The following is a 16,280-nucleotide window of genomic DNA, read 5'->3' on the forward strand; positions in this document are numbered from 1 at the left end:
AAAGAGCCATTGGTGCAATAGGACCAAATTAGACCTTGTGCCTTATTTGCACAAGTGTGAACGATTATGATGTGTATTTTCCTCAGTGGCATTTGATCTGAAAAGCTATTGAACAGTTTAGGTTTTAGATATGAAATGAATAGATACTAAGTTAATATAAAGGTACCCAAAAATAAAAATTAACACAGATCCATTTGATTTATTTTTCAGACGATGGAAACCTAAGAAAAGAGGTCCTTTAGCATTACTCCAAGAGCTGACACTGGGAGAAGGGCATAAAGACAAGCCAGTACATACATTGCTACTTAATGACCTGTTTATGTATGTAGGGACAAACCCTGAAAAGACAGTAAGTATTAAACATTATATAAGTTTCCAAACCATTTTGAGAGTTTCAGAGAAAGGTTAAAGGTCAGTTGCCCAAATAGAATAGCAGAGCAATCACCAGATTCATTACTAATGGCTTAGATCATACTAAAATTGCCACTCTGGATTGTGAAATCTACACTGATAAGGTTATCATATGGGCTATTCCAGTTGAAATCCATACACCCCCTGTGTAAGATATGATGTTAATTTTCCACACAGGGAGTGTGAATTTCAAATTTCAAGGAATAGCCCAATGATAAAACTTGCTTGATAAACAAAACACCAACTTAAAATGTCAACCTTGCTTGCTATGTTTTATTTGTTATTTATTTAGTCTTTCTATAACCCGGGTATCTCCTTCAGTATCTGGTACTGATCTCCAAGGGAGCCCTGAGATGATTCTATACATATGTGTACATCAATTTCAAAACAATGCACTTGTCGGCTGCGACATGTGTCTCTTTTTACATTAATAGTTACGAATATATACCCGACTCATCTCAAGTGGAAGTCACTTCAAATCATCCACAAGTCACATGGTTTAGGAATGTGCTCTATATTTGTAAAAAGAGACACATGTAGCAACCGACAAGTGCATCGTTTTGATATGGATGTACACATATGCTGTCAAGCAGATGAAAATTAGCATATTATTTGACATAGAAAAGCTGAATGGAAAAATTGTCAAGAATTACAGTAAGATTTTCTACTTAACATTTTATTTCAGGTTCCACTTGGTGTTTTCTTGGAGGCAGCAAAGACACGTTGGCATAGAGGTCAGACTAGGCAGCAAGCCCTCACACATATCAAGGAATTATTACTTGCAGCTAGCAGGGTTGGGGGTGCTACACATCTTTTGGCTGCTGTTACATCGGTGCTTCAAAATGGACCAAAGTAAGACCACATAAAGTTTCTTATGGCTCTGTCCATTATACCATATAACATACTTCACTTGGGTGTTTTCTTGACCAATATTTAAACTTAAAAAGACAAAAAGTAGAAAGTAGGGGAAAAATTGTGATTACTATATAATTTCCATTGATCTTATCAGAACAGCATTAGACTCAAGTAGTTGTTGCATTGATATGCAGGTATTTTGTTTTGAGGTACTTGTACAAAATAGTGTTTTTACAAAACTTATAGTCTGTATCCCTTCCTCATGGCAGTAATTTAGACACTGCTTTTTGTTGTATTTCTTAAAAGTAACAGTTTCAGAAAAGGAAGGACACAAGGGAAAAAATCACAAAATTAGATTTTATACTTGTGCCTGGAAAAAAGCATACAGACTATAGCAGGGGGTAAACTTGAGACTTTCCACAAAAATTTATTGCATATTTGAAGAATTCTTGCTTGTTTTGTTATCCCATTTGAATAATTTGTCAAATAATTGAAGCTATTTGTTTGTTTCGTTATCGCAGGGTTGAAGAGTTAGCTTGTGGCGGGATGGTAGAACATGTCCAGCAAGCGTTCTCAGAAACCATGACATCAGTTGTGAGCCTAGCAGCGGCGCATCCAGTAGCTTGTGCTAATAGTATTGGATTGCTATGTATTATACCATATACAAGGTAAGGGTTCGCTAGTAGCAGGATGGTTGATCATGTCCAGCAAGCATTATCATTAACCATGACATCAGTTGTGAGCCTAGCAGCGGCGCATCCAGTAGCTTGTGCTAATAGTATTGGATTGCTATGTATTATACCATATACAAGGTAAGGGTTCGCTAGTAGCAGGATGGTTGATCATGTCCAGCAAGCATTATCATTAACCATGACATCAGTTGTGAGCCTAGCAGCGGCGCATCCAGTAGCTTGTGCTAATAGTATTGGATTGCTATGTATTATACCATATACAAGGTAAGGGTTCGCTAGTAGCAGGATGGTTGATCATGTCCAGCAAGCATTATCATTAACCATGACATCAGTTGTGAGCCTAGCAGCGGCGCATCCAGTAGCTTGTGCTAATAGTATTGGATTGCTATGTATTATACCATATACAAGGCAAGAGTTCGCTTGTAGCAGGATGGTTGATCATGTCCAGCAAGCATTATCATTAACCATGACATCAGTTGTGAGCCTAGCAGCGGCGCATCCAGTAGCTTGTGCTAATAGTATTGGATTGCTATGTATTATACCATATGATCGGAAGAGGGTCGCTAGTAGCAGGATGGTTGATCATGTCCAGCAAGCATTATCATTAACCATGACATCAGTTGTGAGCCTAGCAGCGGCGCATCCAGTAGCTTGTGCTAATAGTATTGGATTGCTATGTATTATACCATATACAAGGTAAGGGTTAAGCTAGTAGCAGGATGGTTGATCATGTCCAGCAAGCATTATCATTAACCATGACATCAGTTGTGAGCCTAGCAGCGAGGCGCATCCAGTAGCTTGTGCTAATAGTATTGGATTGCTATGTATTATACCATATACAAGGTAAGGGTTAAGCTAGTAGCAGGATGGTTGATCATGTCCAGCAAGCATTATCATTAACCATGACATCAGTTGTGAGCCTAGCAGCGGCGCATCCAGTAGCTTGTGCTAATAGTATTGGATTGCTATGTATTATACCATATACAAGGTAAGGGTTCGCTAGTAGCAGGATGGTTGATCATGTCCAGCAAGCATTATCATTAACCATGACATCAGTTGTGAGCCTAGCAGCGGCGCATCCAGTAGCTTGTGCTAATAGTATTGGATTGCTATGTATTATACCATATACAAGGTAAGGGTTCGCTAGTAGCAGGATGGTTGATCATGTCCAGCAAGCATTATCATTAACCATGACATCAGTTGTGAGCCTAGCAGCGGCACATCCAGTAGCTTGTGCTAATAGTATTGGATTGCTATGTATTATACCATATACAAGGTAAGGGTTCGCTAGTAGCAGGATGGTTGATCATGTCCAGCAAGCATTATCATTAACCATGACATCAGTTGTGAGCCTAGCAGCGGCACATCCAGTAGCTTGTGCTAATAGTATTGGATTGCTATGTATTATACCATATACAAGGTAAGGTGACACCGAGAAGATCGTACGACCGGCAAGCATTATCAAACCATGACATCAGTTGTGGCTGGCTGCGGCGCAACCAGTAGCTTGTGCTAATAGTATTGGATTGCTATGTATTATACCATATACAAGGTAAGGGTTAAGCTAGTAGCAGGATGGTTGATCATGTCCAGCAAGCATTATCATTAACCATGACATCAGTTGTGAGCCTAGCAGCGGCGCATCCAGTAGCTTGTGCTAATAGTATTGGATTGCTATGTATTATACCATATACAAGGTAAGGGTTCGCTAGTAGCAGGATGGTTGATCATGTCCAGCAAGCATTATCATTAACCATGACATCAGTTGTGAGCCTAGCAGCGGCGCATCCAGTAGCTTGTGCTAATAGTATTGGATTGCTATGTATTATACCATATACAAGGTAAGGGTTCGCTAGTAGCAGGATGGTTGATCATGTCCAGCAAGCATTATCATTAACCATGACATCAGTTGTGAGCCTAGCAGCGGCGCATCCAGTAGCTTGTGCTAATAGTATTGGATTGCTATGTATTATACCATATACAAGGTAAGAGTCAGCTTGTGGTGGGATGGTAGAACATGTGCAGCAAGCGTTCTCAGAAACCATGACATCAGTTGTGAGCCTAGCAGCGGCACATCCAGTAGCTTGTGCTAATAGTATTGGATTGCTATGTATTATACCATATACAAGGTAAGGGTTCGCTAGTAGCAGGATGGTTGATCATGTCCAGCAAGCATTATCATTAACCATGACATCAGTTGTGAGCCTAGCAGCGGCGCATCCAGTAGCTTGTGCTAATAGTATTGGATTGCTATGTATTATACCATATACAAGGTAAGAGTCAGCTTGTGGTGGGATGGTAGAACATGTGCAGCAAGCGTTCTCAGAAACCATGACATCAGTTGTGAGTCTAGCAGCGGCGCACCCAGTAGCTTGTGCTAATAGTATTGGATTGCTATGTATTATACCATATACAAGGTAAGGGTTCGCTAGTAGCAGGATGGTTGATCATGTCCAGCAAGCATTATCATTAACCATGACATCAGTTGTGAGCCTAGCAGCGGCGCATCCAGTAGCTTGTGCTAATAGTATTGGATTGCTATGTATTATACCATATACAAGGTAAGAGTTCGCTAGTAGCAGGATGGTTGATCATGTCCAGCAAGCATTATCATTAACCATGACATCAGTTGTGAGCCTAGCAGCGGCGCATCCAGTAGCTTGTGCTAATAGTATTGGATTGCTATGTATTATACCATATACAAGGTAAGAGTCAGCTTGTAGCGGGATGGTAGACCATCAGTGGCGGCACCAGGAATTTTTTTTTTCGGGGCATTAGGGGCAAAGTGAATTTCGGGGGGACAAAATCAACAAAGTGGACATTTTCGTAATTTTGGGTTTTTTCTGGGGGGAAACAGGGGGGCCAAGAGTTCTGACTGGGGGCATTGCCCCCCCCTAAGCGCAGCCACTGTAGACCATGTCTAGTAAGCTTTCTCAGAAACCATTACATCAGTTGTGATCCTCCCCATGCCAAAGGAAGGAATAATGAAAATTGAGTTACTACAGAGCTGCCAACCCTTTTTGATCCTTCAGAAGACTTCCACATTTGGTGTCTTCTGCAAAACATATAAATCTTCTGCATTTGCAGCTATATGGCTAAATCTTCTGCATTTACAGCTATCTAGCTAAAAAATCAAAACAAAATCAATTATACGCCCACTGTCCTGTCCTTTTGCAAAAAAAAAGGTTGAGTAGCCTTGGAAAGTCATTTTTAAGGGTCTCAAAAAGCTAACATCCAGGAGCTTTTGGGGCGCTGATGCCACGCAAGGGCCGCTGTTTTTTGGCGCTCGCGCCACATTCTAAGCTTTTTTACACTTCACAGAAATCTTCTGCATTTACATATTCCAATGTTGGCAGCTCTGGTACTATTGCTGAAATTCTTGCATCCATAGCATACTTGGTTGTGAAAGTTTTTCTTGGGGGTGGACAGCACTATGGAGGTCACCTTGGGTCCACGGTTTTAAAATTCAAACCAGAGCCTTGGATGGCAGCATTCATTTGTAAACTGAAAGTATCTGTGAAATAAGTGATTTTTATGTGAATTTGACTCTTTATTTGCTTATTCTTATCACCTATAGGAGAGAAGAGCAGTGTCTAGTCAACAGCGGCTTGGTGCAATTACTGGACCAACTATGTAGTTTAGGTCATAGCTCAGAAGAGTCTACCAGTACACGGCAGAGAGTATCAGCCCTAGCATGGGCAGGCTTTCAGGTATGTATTCACTCATTCATGACAAGGCAAAAAAAATTGTTTGCTTGTCTTCACCCATCCAAACATTCCGACCGAAAAACGTTTTTGAGAAAACTTTTTTGTTACTATTTTCATCAAATCATTAAATTATTCTGTCAAAAAAAACTGTCTGACACAAAGAAGCTCAAAAAAGTTTTTTTCTGTGTCTTAAATCACAAAGTTTATATTGGCCACCGTTGGATATACCAATATAACACAATTGCAGCATTATATTACATCTCTTTAGTTTACAACAGACATTGGTGAATTTGAACTGAACATTTGAGAAATGAGTTTGCACAAAAATTGAAGCATCAGATCATGCCTGCGGTCCTTAGCAAGTTGTAGACCTGAGTGAGAATGCATAAATGTTGGCATGCTAGTCACTTTCAGGAAAAAAGAGAAAAAGTAAAAAAAACTTTCACCAAACGACCGACCTATCAACAAAAGTGGTCTATGGAAAAGCAGATACTATTTTTGGGGGCCTAATTTAAATTGAATATTATGCTTAAAACCAAATAAGACTTTTAATAATGCAAATTGTATCTGCTTTATCTTTTATATCTGTTAACTTTGATTGTTGTTACTGTATCCTAGGTGCTAGCCAGTCGCTGTGTGTCATGGGAAACGGATGAATCCTTCCAGAATGCACTGGGTTACGCCGGTCTGGCTAGACAAGTGTCCACCTTACTGACCAATCACTTGGCTAGAGCTACTGAGTGTAGTGGCAATGAAGCTGCTGGTAGTGAGGCTCTACAGGAAGTACTCAGCTTGCTCAATAATTTATCAAGGTATGATTGAAATAAGTGAAGTGACTATTAGGAACATTAAGATCATTTTATTCTTTGACGATAGCATGGAATTTAAAGAATGTGATTTTACTTTTTAGTGAATGTAGTACACTACCAGATTCTTATAGCTGCCACACCCAGAGGTACACTACTGCCCAGCTACTCTGTGGCTACACTTGAGTACCAGTGCAGCACCAGTCCAGTCTGTGTACTGTACATTTTGTTCCAATGTGTGTACTCCATATATAGTACCCACACAGGTACTCTTCTGGAGTACTCACACAGGTGCTCTAGAGTACTGGATGAAGTAGCTGTGCCACAGTGTACATCTGGGGGCAGCAGCTATAAGAATCTGGTATGTAGTACCCATAATAGTGTTTGTTGAAATTGAAAGGATAAATGTTCCGTAAATGATGTGGGGCCGTAGTGGTCAGCGACAACCTGTAAAGTGTGCTGAGGCTTGTGGATCAACGTCTAGGCGTTGTGCCTGTGCGTAGCGCACTATAAATCACTGCGCTTTTTCCCCCTTTCTAACATGATTTAATTATTCCACGCAAACTTTAAAGAAGCGATCAGTGATATGCTAAACCAAAACATCCTAAAATTCATCAAAATGAGTACTTTTTGTGATCGTGCAAATGTCTGAGCCTTAATATTATCAACTAGTCATTGATTCAATATTTTCTATCAGGGTTGTTTGATTTTAATCATGCCGATTTAAATCGGTGATTTAAATCGCGATTTAAATCACTTGATTTTTTTTTATACAAATCACTGATTTAAATCAATTTTTTTTTTTTACCATTTTTGATAAATGTAATTTAATTTCTTGCTTAAATTGACCCGTTTACTTCATTCTTAATGCTTCTACAACTTTTGGATACAATTAAAATACCCCTATGATGTCACTTTGTTAATTGCTAAAAATTCATATTCAAGGTGCAGAATTCAACAGGTTTTTCCTATGATTTTACCAAATTTTTCTTTGAAATTTTCACATGTAAAAACATGTTTTGATTTTTTGTAAATACCTGGTAGGATTGTGCATATGACTAGCATTCCAATGGTACTCTTTTGACTTTATCATGGGGTATAGCAGTTCTGGGAATAAAAAAATTTAAAAATCGATTTAAATTAAAAAATCTGATTTAAATAAAAAAAATCTGATTTAAATAAAAAAATCTGATTTGTTTTATTTTTTTTCAAATAAAAAAAACCAACCCTGACATAAAATGAATCTGACAGGATCTTTAGATAAAAACACATTAAGAATAAATTATCAACATTAATTTGTTGTTAATTTGTTTACACTTTGTTATTCCTTTCCTTGTTGTTGTATTTTTCAACAGGAGTCGTATGGGCAAGGCCATTTTAAGTCAACCAGCATGCGTCTCCAAACTCCTATCACTACTGCTAGACCAGAGGCCATCACCAAAACTAGTACTCATCATTTTACAGCTGTGTCGCGTAGCTCTGCCGCTCATGAGTGCGGAGGATTGCGAGAGTGTCATGCTGCCCTCATGGGGCCAGGAAGTGTCGAGTCTTGGTGGGGAGGGTGAGCAGTTGATGGATCCTCCTGCTAAGATTGCCAGCCTATTGCTTGCCAAACTTGGGGATTATGTAGTGCCAGGTAATATTTTGATAAAGAGGTGGGCGTATAGACTAGACAAAATTTCAATAATTTGGGGTTCGTAAGGCATTTATTAGTAAAAGTTGATAACCTAGGAATCTTTACTAATTTGGACCGGTTGAAACCAAAAAAGATGGTGAGCAAGCGTCATTTTGAGTCTATGACCCTCAAAATGACCCAGAAATGACCCCATAGGTTTATACAGGGGTCAAAAATTAAACATGCTCCGATTTTACTCATTAGCATATCAAATTATCCATCTGGTTGTAAGGATCACAAAAATATCAACTTTGTGCGTGTACGACCTGTGGTTGTGGAGTTATGTGCCAAAAAGGGTTAAAGGTCAATTCTGAATTTGTACACTGAAATATTAGGTTGTTTGCATTTGGGTTGGAATAGATTAAAATACACCTATATAAGGCCAAAAAAATAAAAGGTTTGTCTCAAAGCTCAGGAGTGGTTTGAAAACAAATGCGAAATGCAATTTTTTTTTTTATTATTATTCCCGACTTGGTATTTTTAAGGTATTTTGAGAAAAAAATCTGATTTTCGCCAAATTTTTCAGGAAAAAACTATTAAAAAAACCCAAATTTTTGAAATAAAAAAATGTCTGCATTTTACAAATGCACGTGCAAGCTTTGAGACAAACCTTTTTTTTCTTTGGCCTAATTGATTTATGGAAAAACAAAATTACAGTGATCAGGATTAATAATCCCCATAATATATTCTGCAGTAATTCAACTATTTCTTATGTCTCATTAATAGGTTGTCAGACCACTGCATCAGTGGAAGATCTAACCAATAGTACACCAAAGAGTAGCCTTACAGCGCCCTCTACAACAGAGAGAGACCGAGGAGAAGAGTCGGAAGCTCAAGATGGACGTCTCTCAGTGTTTATTCATAAGAGGGATGACCAGTCTTCTCATGAAGTTATACAGCCTCTACTAAGGTACTGAAAAGCTCTATATTAGATGGATATTGTTTTGGCTTCTTTGTTTGTCTAAATTTGTTCCACTAGTGTTTCGTGGAGTTCAAGAAACAGCAAATAATAGTTTATGATCATCATTATATGTTTCTTGCCTAAGAAAATAAAACCACAAAAAGATACTGTGATTTAATTCCCTGACTACTTTTTATTTATTTTTATTTATTTATAACAATTCGGTCAGAGACCAGGCGAGAACCCAATAGTGCCTATGCACTAAATTAAAGGGTGGCCTAATTACACCAAACACAAAATAAAAGGGACAGACAAAAATGGATGAAAAAAAAAATCAAGACAAAACAAATGAGGTGGAGAAGGAGATGGCTAGCACACCTGGTCATTAATGGCAGATTTGAAGGCAGCCAGGGATGGAGATTTGACTACAGTGTCAGGAAGGTAATTCCATAGGGTAGGTGCATATGGGAAAAAGATTTTTGAGACAGGGAGAGACGGAAAACGGAATAACAAGGCGCAGCTGTTGAGATTACGAAGGCCAGGCGCTGGGTGCAGTTTAAATGGGTTTGGCGAAGAGCAAAGCCTGTGATGGATTTTTGTACAAGTGGCAGAGTGTGGCCAGATCGCAGCGTTTGGAGAGGAGGGGAGGTCTACTTTTGAAAGTAGATCCTCATGGGAAAGCTTCCATTCCTGCAAGATCATCACGGAAGGCAAAGCGCTGGGTGGATTCTAACCGGTTTGTGGCGTCAGGTTTAAAGGGTGGTATGTGATTGAGCCATATTCAAGGGTTGGACGAACAAGAGCCAGATATAGAGAACGGCGGATATGGAGTGGGGCATTGTGGAAAGATCTGTGAAGGAAGCCTATAGTTCTACGAGCTTTCTTGCAAATGTTATCAACATGGACTTTCCAGGAGAGATTGTTACTGATCCATATGCCTAGAAATTTAACAGAGCTAACTCTTTCAATGGGCTGTTGATTCATATAGAGTTGCATCTGTGGGTAGGGTTCCTTTTTTGTTGATATTATCATGGTCTTGGTTTTGCTGGCATTGGCTGAGAGATGGTTGGAACGGAACCAGTTATGGATAGCATTAATGTCCTCTTGGAAGCCCGTTAAATCAGAATTGCAAGTAAGAGGCTTATAAAGTGTGGTGTCATCTGCATAGAGCACCAAGGCACTGTCCTGGGAGAAATTAGAAAGGCAAAGATCGTTAGCATAGATAAGAAAAAGAAGAGGGCCCAGGACAGAGCCTTGAGGTACTCCAGAGATGACAGGGGCTGGATCAGAAGTAACGCCATGAACCGCTATTACCTGCGTTCTGTTGGAAAGATACTGACGTAACCAGGACATGAGTGGACCAGTGATGCCAACAGATCTGAGTTTTAGCAGCCAAGGACCATGACGTACTCAGTCGACAGCCTTTATAAGATCAAAGAGGGCCACAGCAACATCGGGCCGCTTCTCCAGAGCATTATACCAGTCATGAAGGGCTGTTGTTAAGGCATCAGAGGTTGAGGACTTGGGGAGAAAACCAAATTGCGGGGAGTGAGAATGTTGTTCTGATTGAGATGTTGGAGGATGTGCTGGTGAATGACTCTTTCCATGAGTTTACTGATGATCGGCTGAAGCGATATAGGACGGTAGTTGGAGGCAGACTGGCGGTCACCAGATTTAAAGATCGGAATCACACGGGAAAGCTTCCACGCGCTTGGGGCGCAGCCAGTATGAAGGGATAGATTGAACAGTTGAGCAAGGAGAGGAGAGACAGAAAAGGCTGTGTTCTTCAGCATCACACTGGTGATCCCATCTACACCGGCGGCAGAGTTGTTTTTCAGTTTGCGGATAAGCTTATGGATTTCACCAGTGTAGCAGCTGAAATGAGAAATAGAGGAAACTGTATCATAGTTAGAAATAAAAGAATCAGACACTTCATCTTGGTTGAAACATTCAGAGAAGAAGCAACTAAAGACATTGGCAATGTCACATGGGGTGTTGGCAGTGACATCTTTGTAGTGGATACTGTCCGGAATGGAAGACTGAGAGGACTTGGATTTAACATAACCCCAGAAGCGTTTGCCAGGAGAGTTGTTATCAAGCAGGTTGGAAAAATAATCTTGTTTGGCATACTTAAGCTGATTAGAAAGTTTGTTTCTAACCTCTTTATACTTCTTATAATCATTAGTCTTCTTGGACTTTTTCCACTGATTGAACAATCTGTGCTTCTTTCTAATGAGTTTACGAAGCTCTGAATTCAGCCACGGAGAGTCATTGGTCTTACATTTAATAGACTTTTGAGGAATATAAGTACACATGGTCTGCATAAAGGCTCCATGGAAACTTGTCCAAGCTTGGTCTACATCATCATATTCATTGAATTGGAAATTAAGCAGCTCCCTATTGGCTGCCTCCCAATCTGCTTTGCTGTATTGCCAGATTGGTCGACTAACAGCCTTGGTTGGGGTAGGCTGAAGGTTAATAGAACACTGAATGACAGTATGATGACAAGCACCAAGGGGAGACAAGTGAGTAATATTGCTGATCAAGTTAGCATCATTAGTATAAATATGGTCAAGAAGAGATTCAGAGGTTGGACCAAAGAATGTTGGCTGGGATATATGCTGTTTCAAACCATAGCTGTGCTGGAGATCAGATAACTCATCAAACAGATAATGGGATGAGTCAAACAGGTTAACGTTAAAGTCCCCAAAGACAATTAATTTAGAGTCCATGGGGCTAGAGCGGAGAGCTTGAGCAATACTGGAACTAAGTTGCGGAAGTGTGTTAGTGTTCGATATGGGGGCGATAGTACAAGCATAACATCAGATTACATTTGGCAAACTTGCATTCAACCCAAACACTTTCACAATCAGGAGTGGAAAAATTATTACAAATCCTGGGCTTAAGGGAGTTGTGGATAAACATACATACACCACCACCACGGGTAGCACGGTCATTTCTAAGCATACAATATTCATTACTTATACAGAGTTCAGAGTCAGTAATATTTGCATTGAGCCAAGATTCAGTAATGCCTATAATGGCAGGTTTAGAGTTCATAGTGTTTATCAAGCAATTTAGTTCATCAATTTTGTTAACAATACTTCCTGCATTCAGCAGAAGCAAAGATTGATCATATTGATCACTGAAAGAACTAATGGTTGCACATGAGCTAGAGTCAGTAGTATTTATGGATGCATTATTTGATGTCATAGAGTCATCAGCATAAGGTAACAGTTTTGCAGTACATGGAGAACACATACTACTAGGAACCGGAAGATTCTGTTGACGAATTAGGTGAAGAGGTAGCATGGAACACTTCAGATGCAAAGGTTCTTGGCAGGAAGAGCATGTGGATCTGCGATGGTCCCGACGAATCGATCTTTCACAATTTGCGCAGGTAGCTGGCTTACTTGATGGGCCAGGGTTGGGTTGGATATCACCACTGACCAGGATCTGTCTAGTAGATGTTGAATTTGGGTAATAGACAACAGGTCTTGAAAAGTGACGATGATGGGTTGATACATGTTCAGCAGAGTTATTAAACACCGAAGGCAATGGATATATGCAGTCGCTAGTAGTACTTGTACTACTGTATACAGTCAGTACCAACAGCAGGCAAGAAGAAATCATTGTTGACACTTGATGTGATACTTCAAAGTACTAAAGTCAGTGTACTCCTATTATATGAAACTAGTCAAGTGGATATTGATCAGGGCTCACACAGATATATCCATCCCAATCAATAAGTAGACTAGTGGTATAGCACAGTGTGGAGTGCATGTAGAATACACCATAACACAAAATCAGTTTTGATGATGAAAAGTTGATATCAAAGTTAATGAAGAAACAAATAATGATACACACCAGAAAGCATATTAGCCCAAGATACAACATATAAACCAAATAGCAACAAGCAAGAATCAGGAACTTGCAGCTAAGAAGCGCACACCCTATTCATACCATAATAACCCATCTCAACCAGAATTAGCCCCAAGTTCTTGTATGAGTAAAGGAGACAATAAACAGCAACAGTAGAAATTTCAGTTGAATAAACACAGCCTGACATAGCGTGATGATTTTCCGTATACACTGTGCGATGTATGCTAGCGTGTGCAACTGTGTGGGTAACACAGAAGTGAATCCAACCATGGCAGCTCACTTGTGATTGGTTAGTATTGTATGTAAGGTTGTGCGTTCACGTTGTAGTTTGAAATATGCGATATACGATCGCGATTGATCGAGTACAGGTGTTGAAAGCTGTGTTCATTCAATCGAAATTCCTACTGCAGTTCCTTGCCATGGGGAATGTCAAGTAATCTTAATTCATTTTTCACAAGAACAAACTGGAACTGCGCTGGGGCTCGAACTCGCATTGCCACACACCATTGCACTAGAGTCTTAAAGCCTTGCGGATTGAGCTAACTTTACCGCAAGGGGCAAGTCTGTTGTACATTCACTATGAATTTAAAATATTCTCAAAGTAGTGGTTTTAATCCGAACAAATAGAGCCCATGGAACATATTTAGCTCAAAACATGCTTGGTAAGCATAGGGCTATTCCAGTTGAAATCCATACACCCCATATGGAAGACATGACCTTAATCTCTCACACTGGGAGTGTGAATTTCAAATGGAGTCATCCATTCAGGTAAGCCCATTTGAAAGTCACATACCCTATGTGGAAGATAAATGTCATGTCTTCCATAGGGGGTGTATGGATTTCAACTGGAATCAACCATATCATTTCCATGTTCACACATTTCATTTTGGGATGAAGGTGTTATCATTATTCCACTTTCCTAGCATTTTTGTATCAACAACAGGTTTGACCATATTTGGATCATATCAGTAACCATTTGTATTGATTAGTTCAAAATGTTTGTATTTTTGTTTGTTTGCAGCAGTTCTGATGGCAGGCCATTTAGACTTGGAAGTGGTGCTAATATGGAGAAGGTTGTTCGCATGGATAGGGAGATGACTCGGGTAGGTGTTATGTAGAAAAGAATCAAAAGACTCGTAAATTATCATACCACTAAGGGAAACATCAAAGAACACTGCTAACCAAATATATTTTTAGAGAATAAACGATAGAAATGTTTGTTTTTACTATCCTCTACCGTGTGATAGACAGGTCCAAAAAATGCTATTTTTTAAAGCAAAATCTAAGTTACCATCATAAAAACTGTCCAATCAGATTATGTGTCTATGAACTAGACCACTCCCACTGACTAAGAATTGTATCTCATCAGTGAGTGCGTACTTATGCTTTATATCTAGTCAGTGAGAGCGTTTTATCCAGTCTTTTACTGAACCAATGACAAACTTACTTAAAAGTGAAATTCACTGTTAATGTATCAGTGTGAATTGTGATTTCAGTCCAGTAAACTTTCAAACTCTTCTCAAATACAGCATGGTAAAGCGGAGGTATTCACTGACGATACCGCCTCAGCACTACGGAAGGCAATCAAATGGTCCCAGAGTGGTCTCATTGTCAGCACTGGACCACCAGTCGACACCTCGGATACAGAGAATGGCAAAGAAAAGAAGAAAGTCGCTGCAGAGGTGGTTTGTAGGGAGAAAAATTCTGACTTGGCAAGGTGAGTCATACTTAGCTGAACTGCCCCATTGACAGATTTCTAAACATAAATTTAAAACAAATGATTTTAGACAACTGCTATGTGCATGGGGCAAACTCCGGCAAAGACATTGTTGTGTAAAATCAGAAAATTGCTGTTAAAATATGTGCACTTAATATTTCTAGAGGTCTTGTGATTCCTAGTGTCAGAAATTAAAATGATTGAGCGCTATGTGCCATTTTAGACTCGCCTGTAATTTACAAGCAATTACAAGACGATACTTTCAACCCTATGCGAAGATACTTCCGGGTCATGAGTTTCTCAGGTCATGTGTTTCCAGGGCGTTGCCATGGTCTTGTTGCGACTCCTATGATTGGTTTTGACCAATGAGAGCTGTCCTTTCTCAAGTGCTAGGTCACCCAGATTGCAGGGGTGTGAGAGTTCCTCTTTTCAGCTGATTTCCTTGTTTTTTATTGCCAAAATTTATGTGTTTTGTTTTATTTTCAGCCCATATTTGGCATTTTTACCCTGATTTTACACTGTTTTTCAGCTTTTTTGGTAATTTTCCTCGTTTTTTTGTCTGAGGCCTCCCACACCCATGAGATTGCGAATGTGGTCATTGAATTTTTATTAGCCGGGGTAGACAGAAATATTTTTGCGATATTTGCCCTTGTTTCTGTCTGGGAATAAAACCACCATGTGGGCATCATTGTTGATTTGTGGGAATCCATAGTGTTACCTTGTAGTTTTGATGATATCACCCACCGTTGTTTGTATATTTTGCTGCAGGACTGATCCAGTACGTCCCTTCATCAGTGGCCATGTTGCTAATAGCATGGCATCTGAGGTAATAGCCTTGTTACATAGCCTGCTTACTGCACCAGAAACACATACTGCACAGATATGGGCTTCTGCTGTGGAAAGGGTGAGTGTTATCAACTGTGCACATAGACAAATCCAATTTCACGCATTCCTACTCCTTAATGGCTGCCAAAGTTGGGTCCCCTTCGGCTCCATCTCACCTAAAATGTGAAATGATGCTGCCTTGGAGGGTATTTTAAACTGCATTCTATCACCTGTGTTACACGTAGACAAAAGAATAATGACAGTGTACAACACAAAAGAATCTAACATCGAATTTTAAGCGGCTTTAATCCACCCAATTGGGCAGTCACTAAACCAGTTTGGTGCATGCGGGGACCCGTCATGGCCAACCAAATCCTGACCATGACTTGGCTCGTTGGATTCGACTATAAAACAATGCCACATGTCCCTTTCAAAGGAAAATCACACTGGGATGGGTGTTAATATATGACATTCATTGAGCTGGCCTCTAAAGCCTAAAAACATGGTGTATTATGTGAGAATATGTTAAAATATTAAAAAATTATTCCTTTCTGGGGGAGTGGGGCATCTTGGACATCAGTATGGCATAATGAGCATAGCATAAAAACCAATTGAATTGCAATGCATTGATCTAGGCATGCACTGTTATGAATGTTGCATAGGCAAAATGTGTATTGTACTGTAAAAGTGGACATTCCTGCGCGAATTATTTTTTGCATTTCGTCAATTTTGAACAGTTTCCCTTGTTTTTAAGTTTCCTTACATTTACCTACACACAAAAGGAATATATTTGTGTGTTGTTATTTTCC

The 16,280-nt window shown here is 39.6% G+C and overlaps 1 protein-coding gene across 1 annotated transcript in view; it reads left to right on the plus strand.

The window, feature by feature from the left end:
* Nucleotides 1–16,280, plus strand: part of LOC140164796 (probable E3 ubiquitin-protein ligase HECTD4) — a 105,438-nt gene that overhangs the window by 37,413 nt on the left and 51,745 nt on the right. The window contains 10 exon segments of the mRNA XM_072188162.1: nt 211–349; nt 1,097–1,263; nt 1,788–1,934; nt 5,536–5,668; nt 6,284–6,477; nt 7,827–8,107; nt 8,873–9,056; nt 13,954–14,032; nt 14,459–14,646; nt 15,415–15,550. Of these exon segments, the coding sequence (XP_072044263.1) occupies nt 211–349; nt 1,097–1,263; nt 1,788–1,934; nt 5,536–5,668; nt 6,284–6,477; nt 7,827–8,107; nt 8,873–9,056; nt 13,954–14,032; nt 14,459–14,646; nt 15,415–15,550 (1,648 nt within the window).

This window comes from Amphiura filiformis, chromosome 11, assembly GCF_039555335.1.
Source record: "Amphiura filiformis chromosome 11, Afil_fr2py, whole genome shotgun sequence".
NCBI lineage: Eukaryota > Metazoa > Echinodermata > Ophiuroidea > Amphilepidida > Amphiuridae > Amphiura > Amphiura filiformis.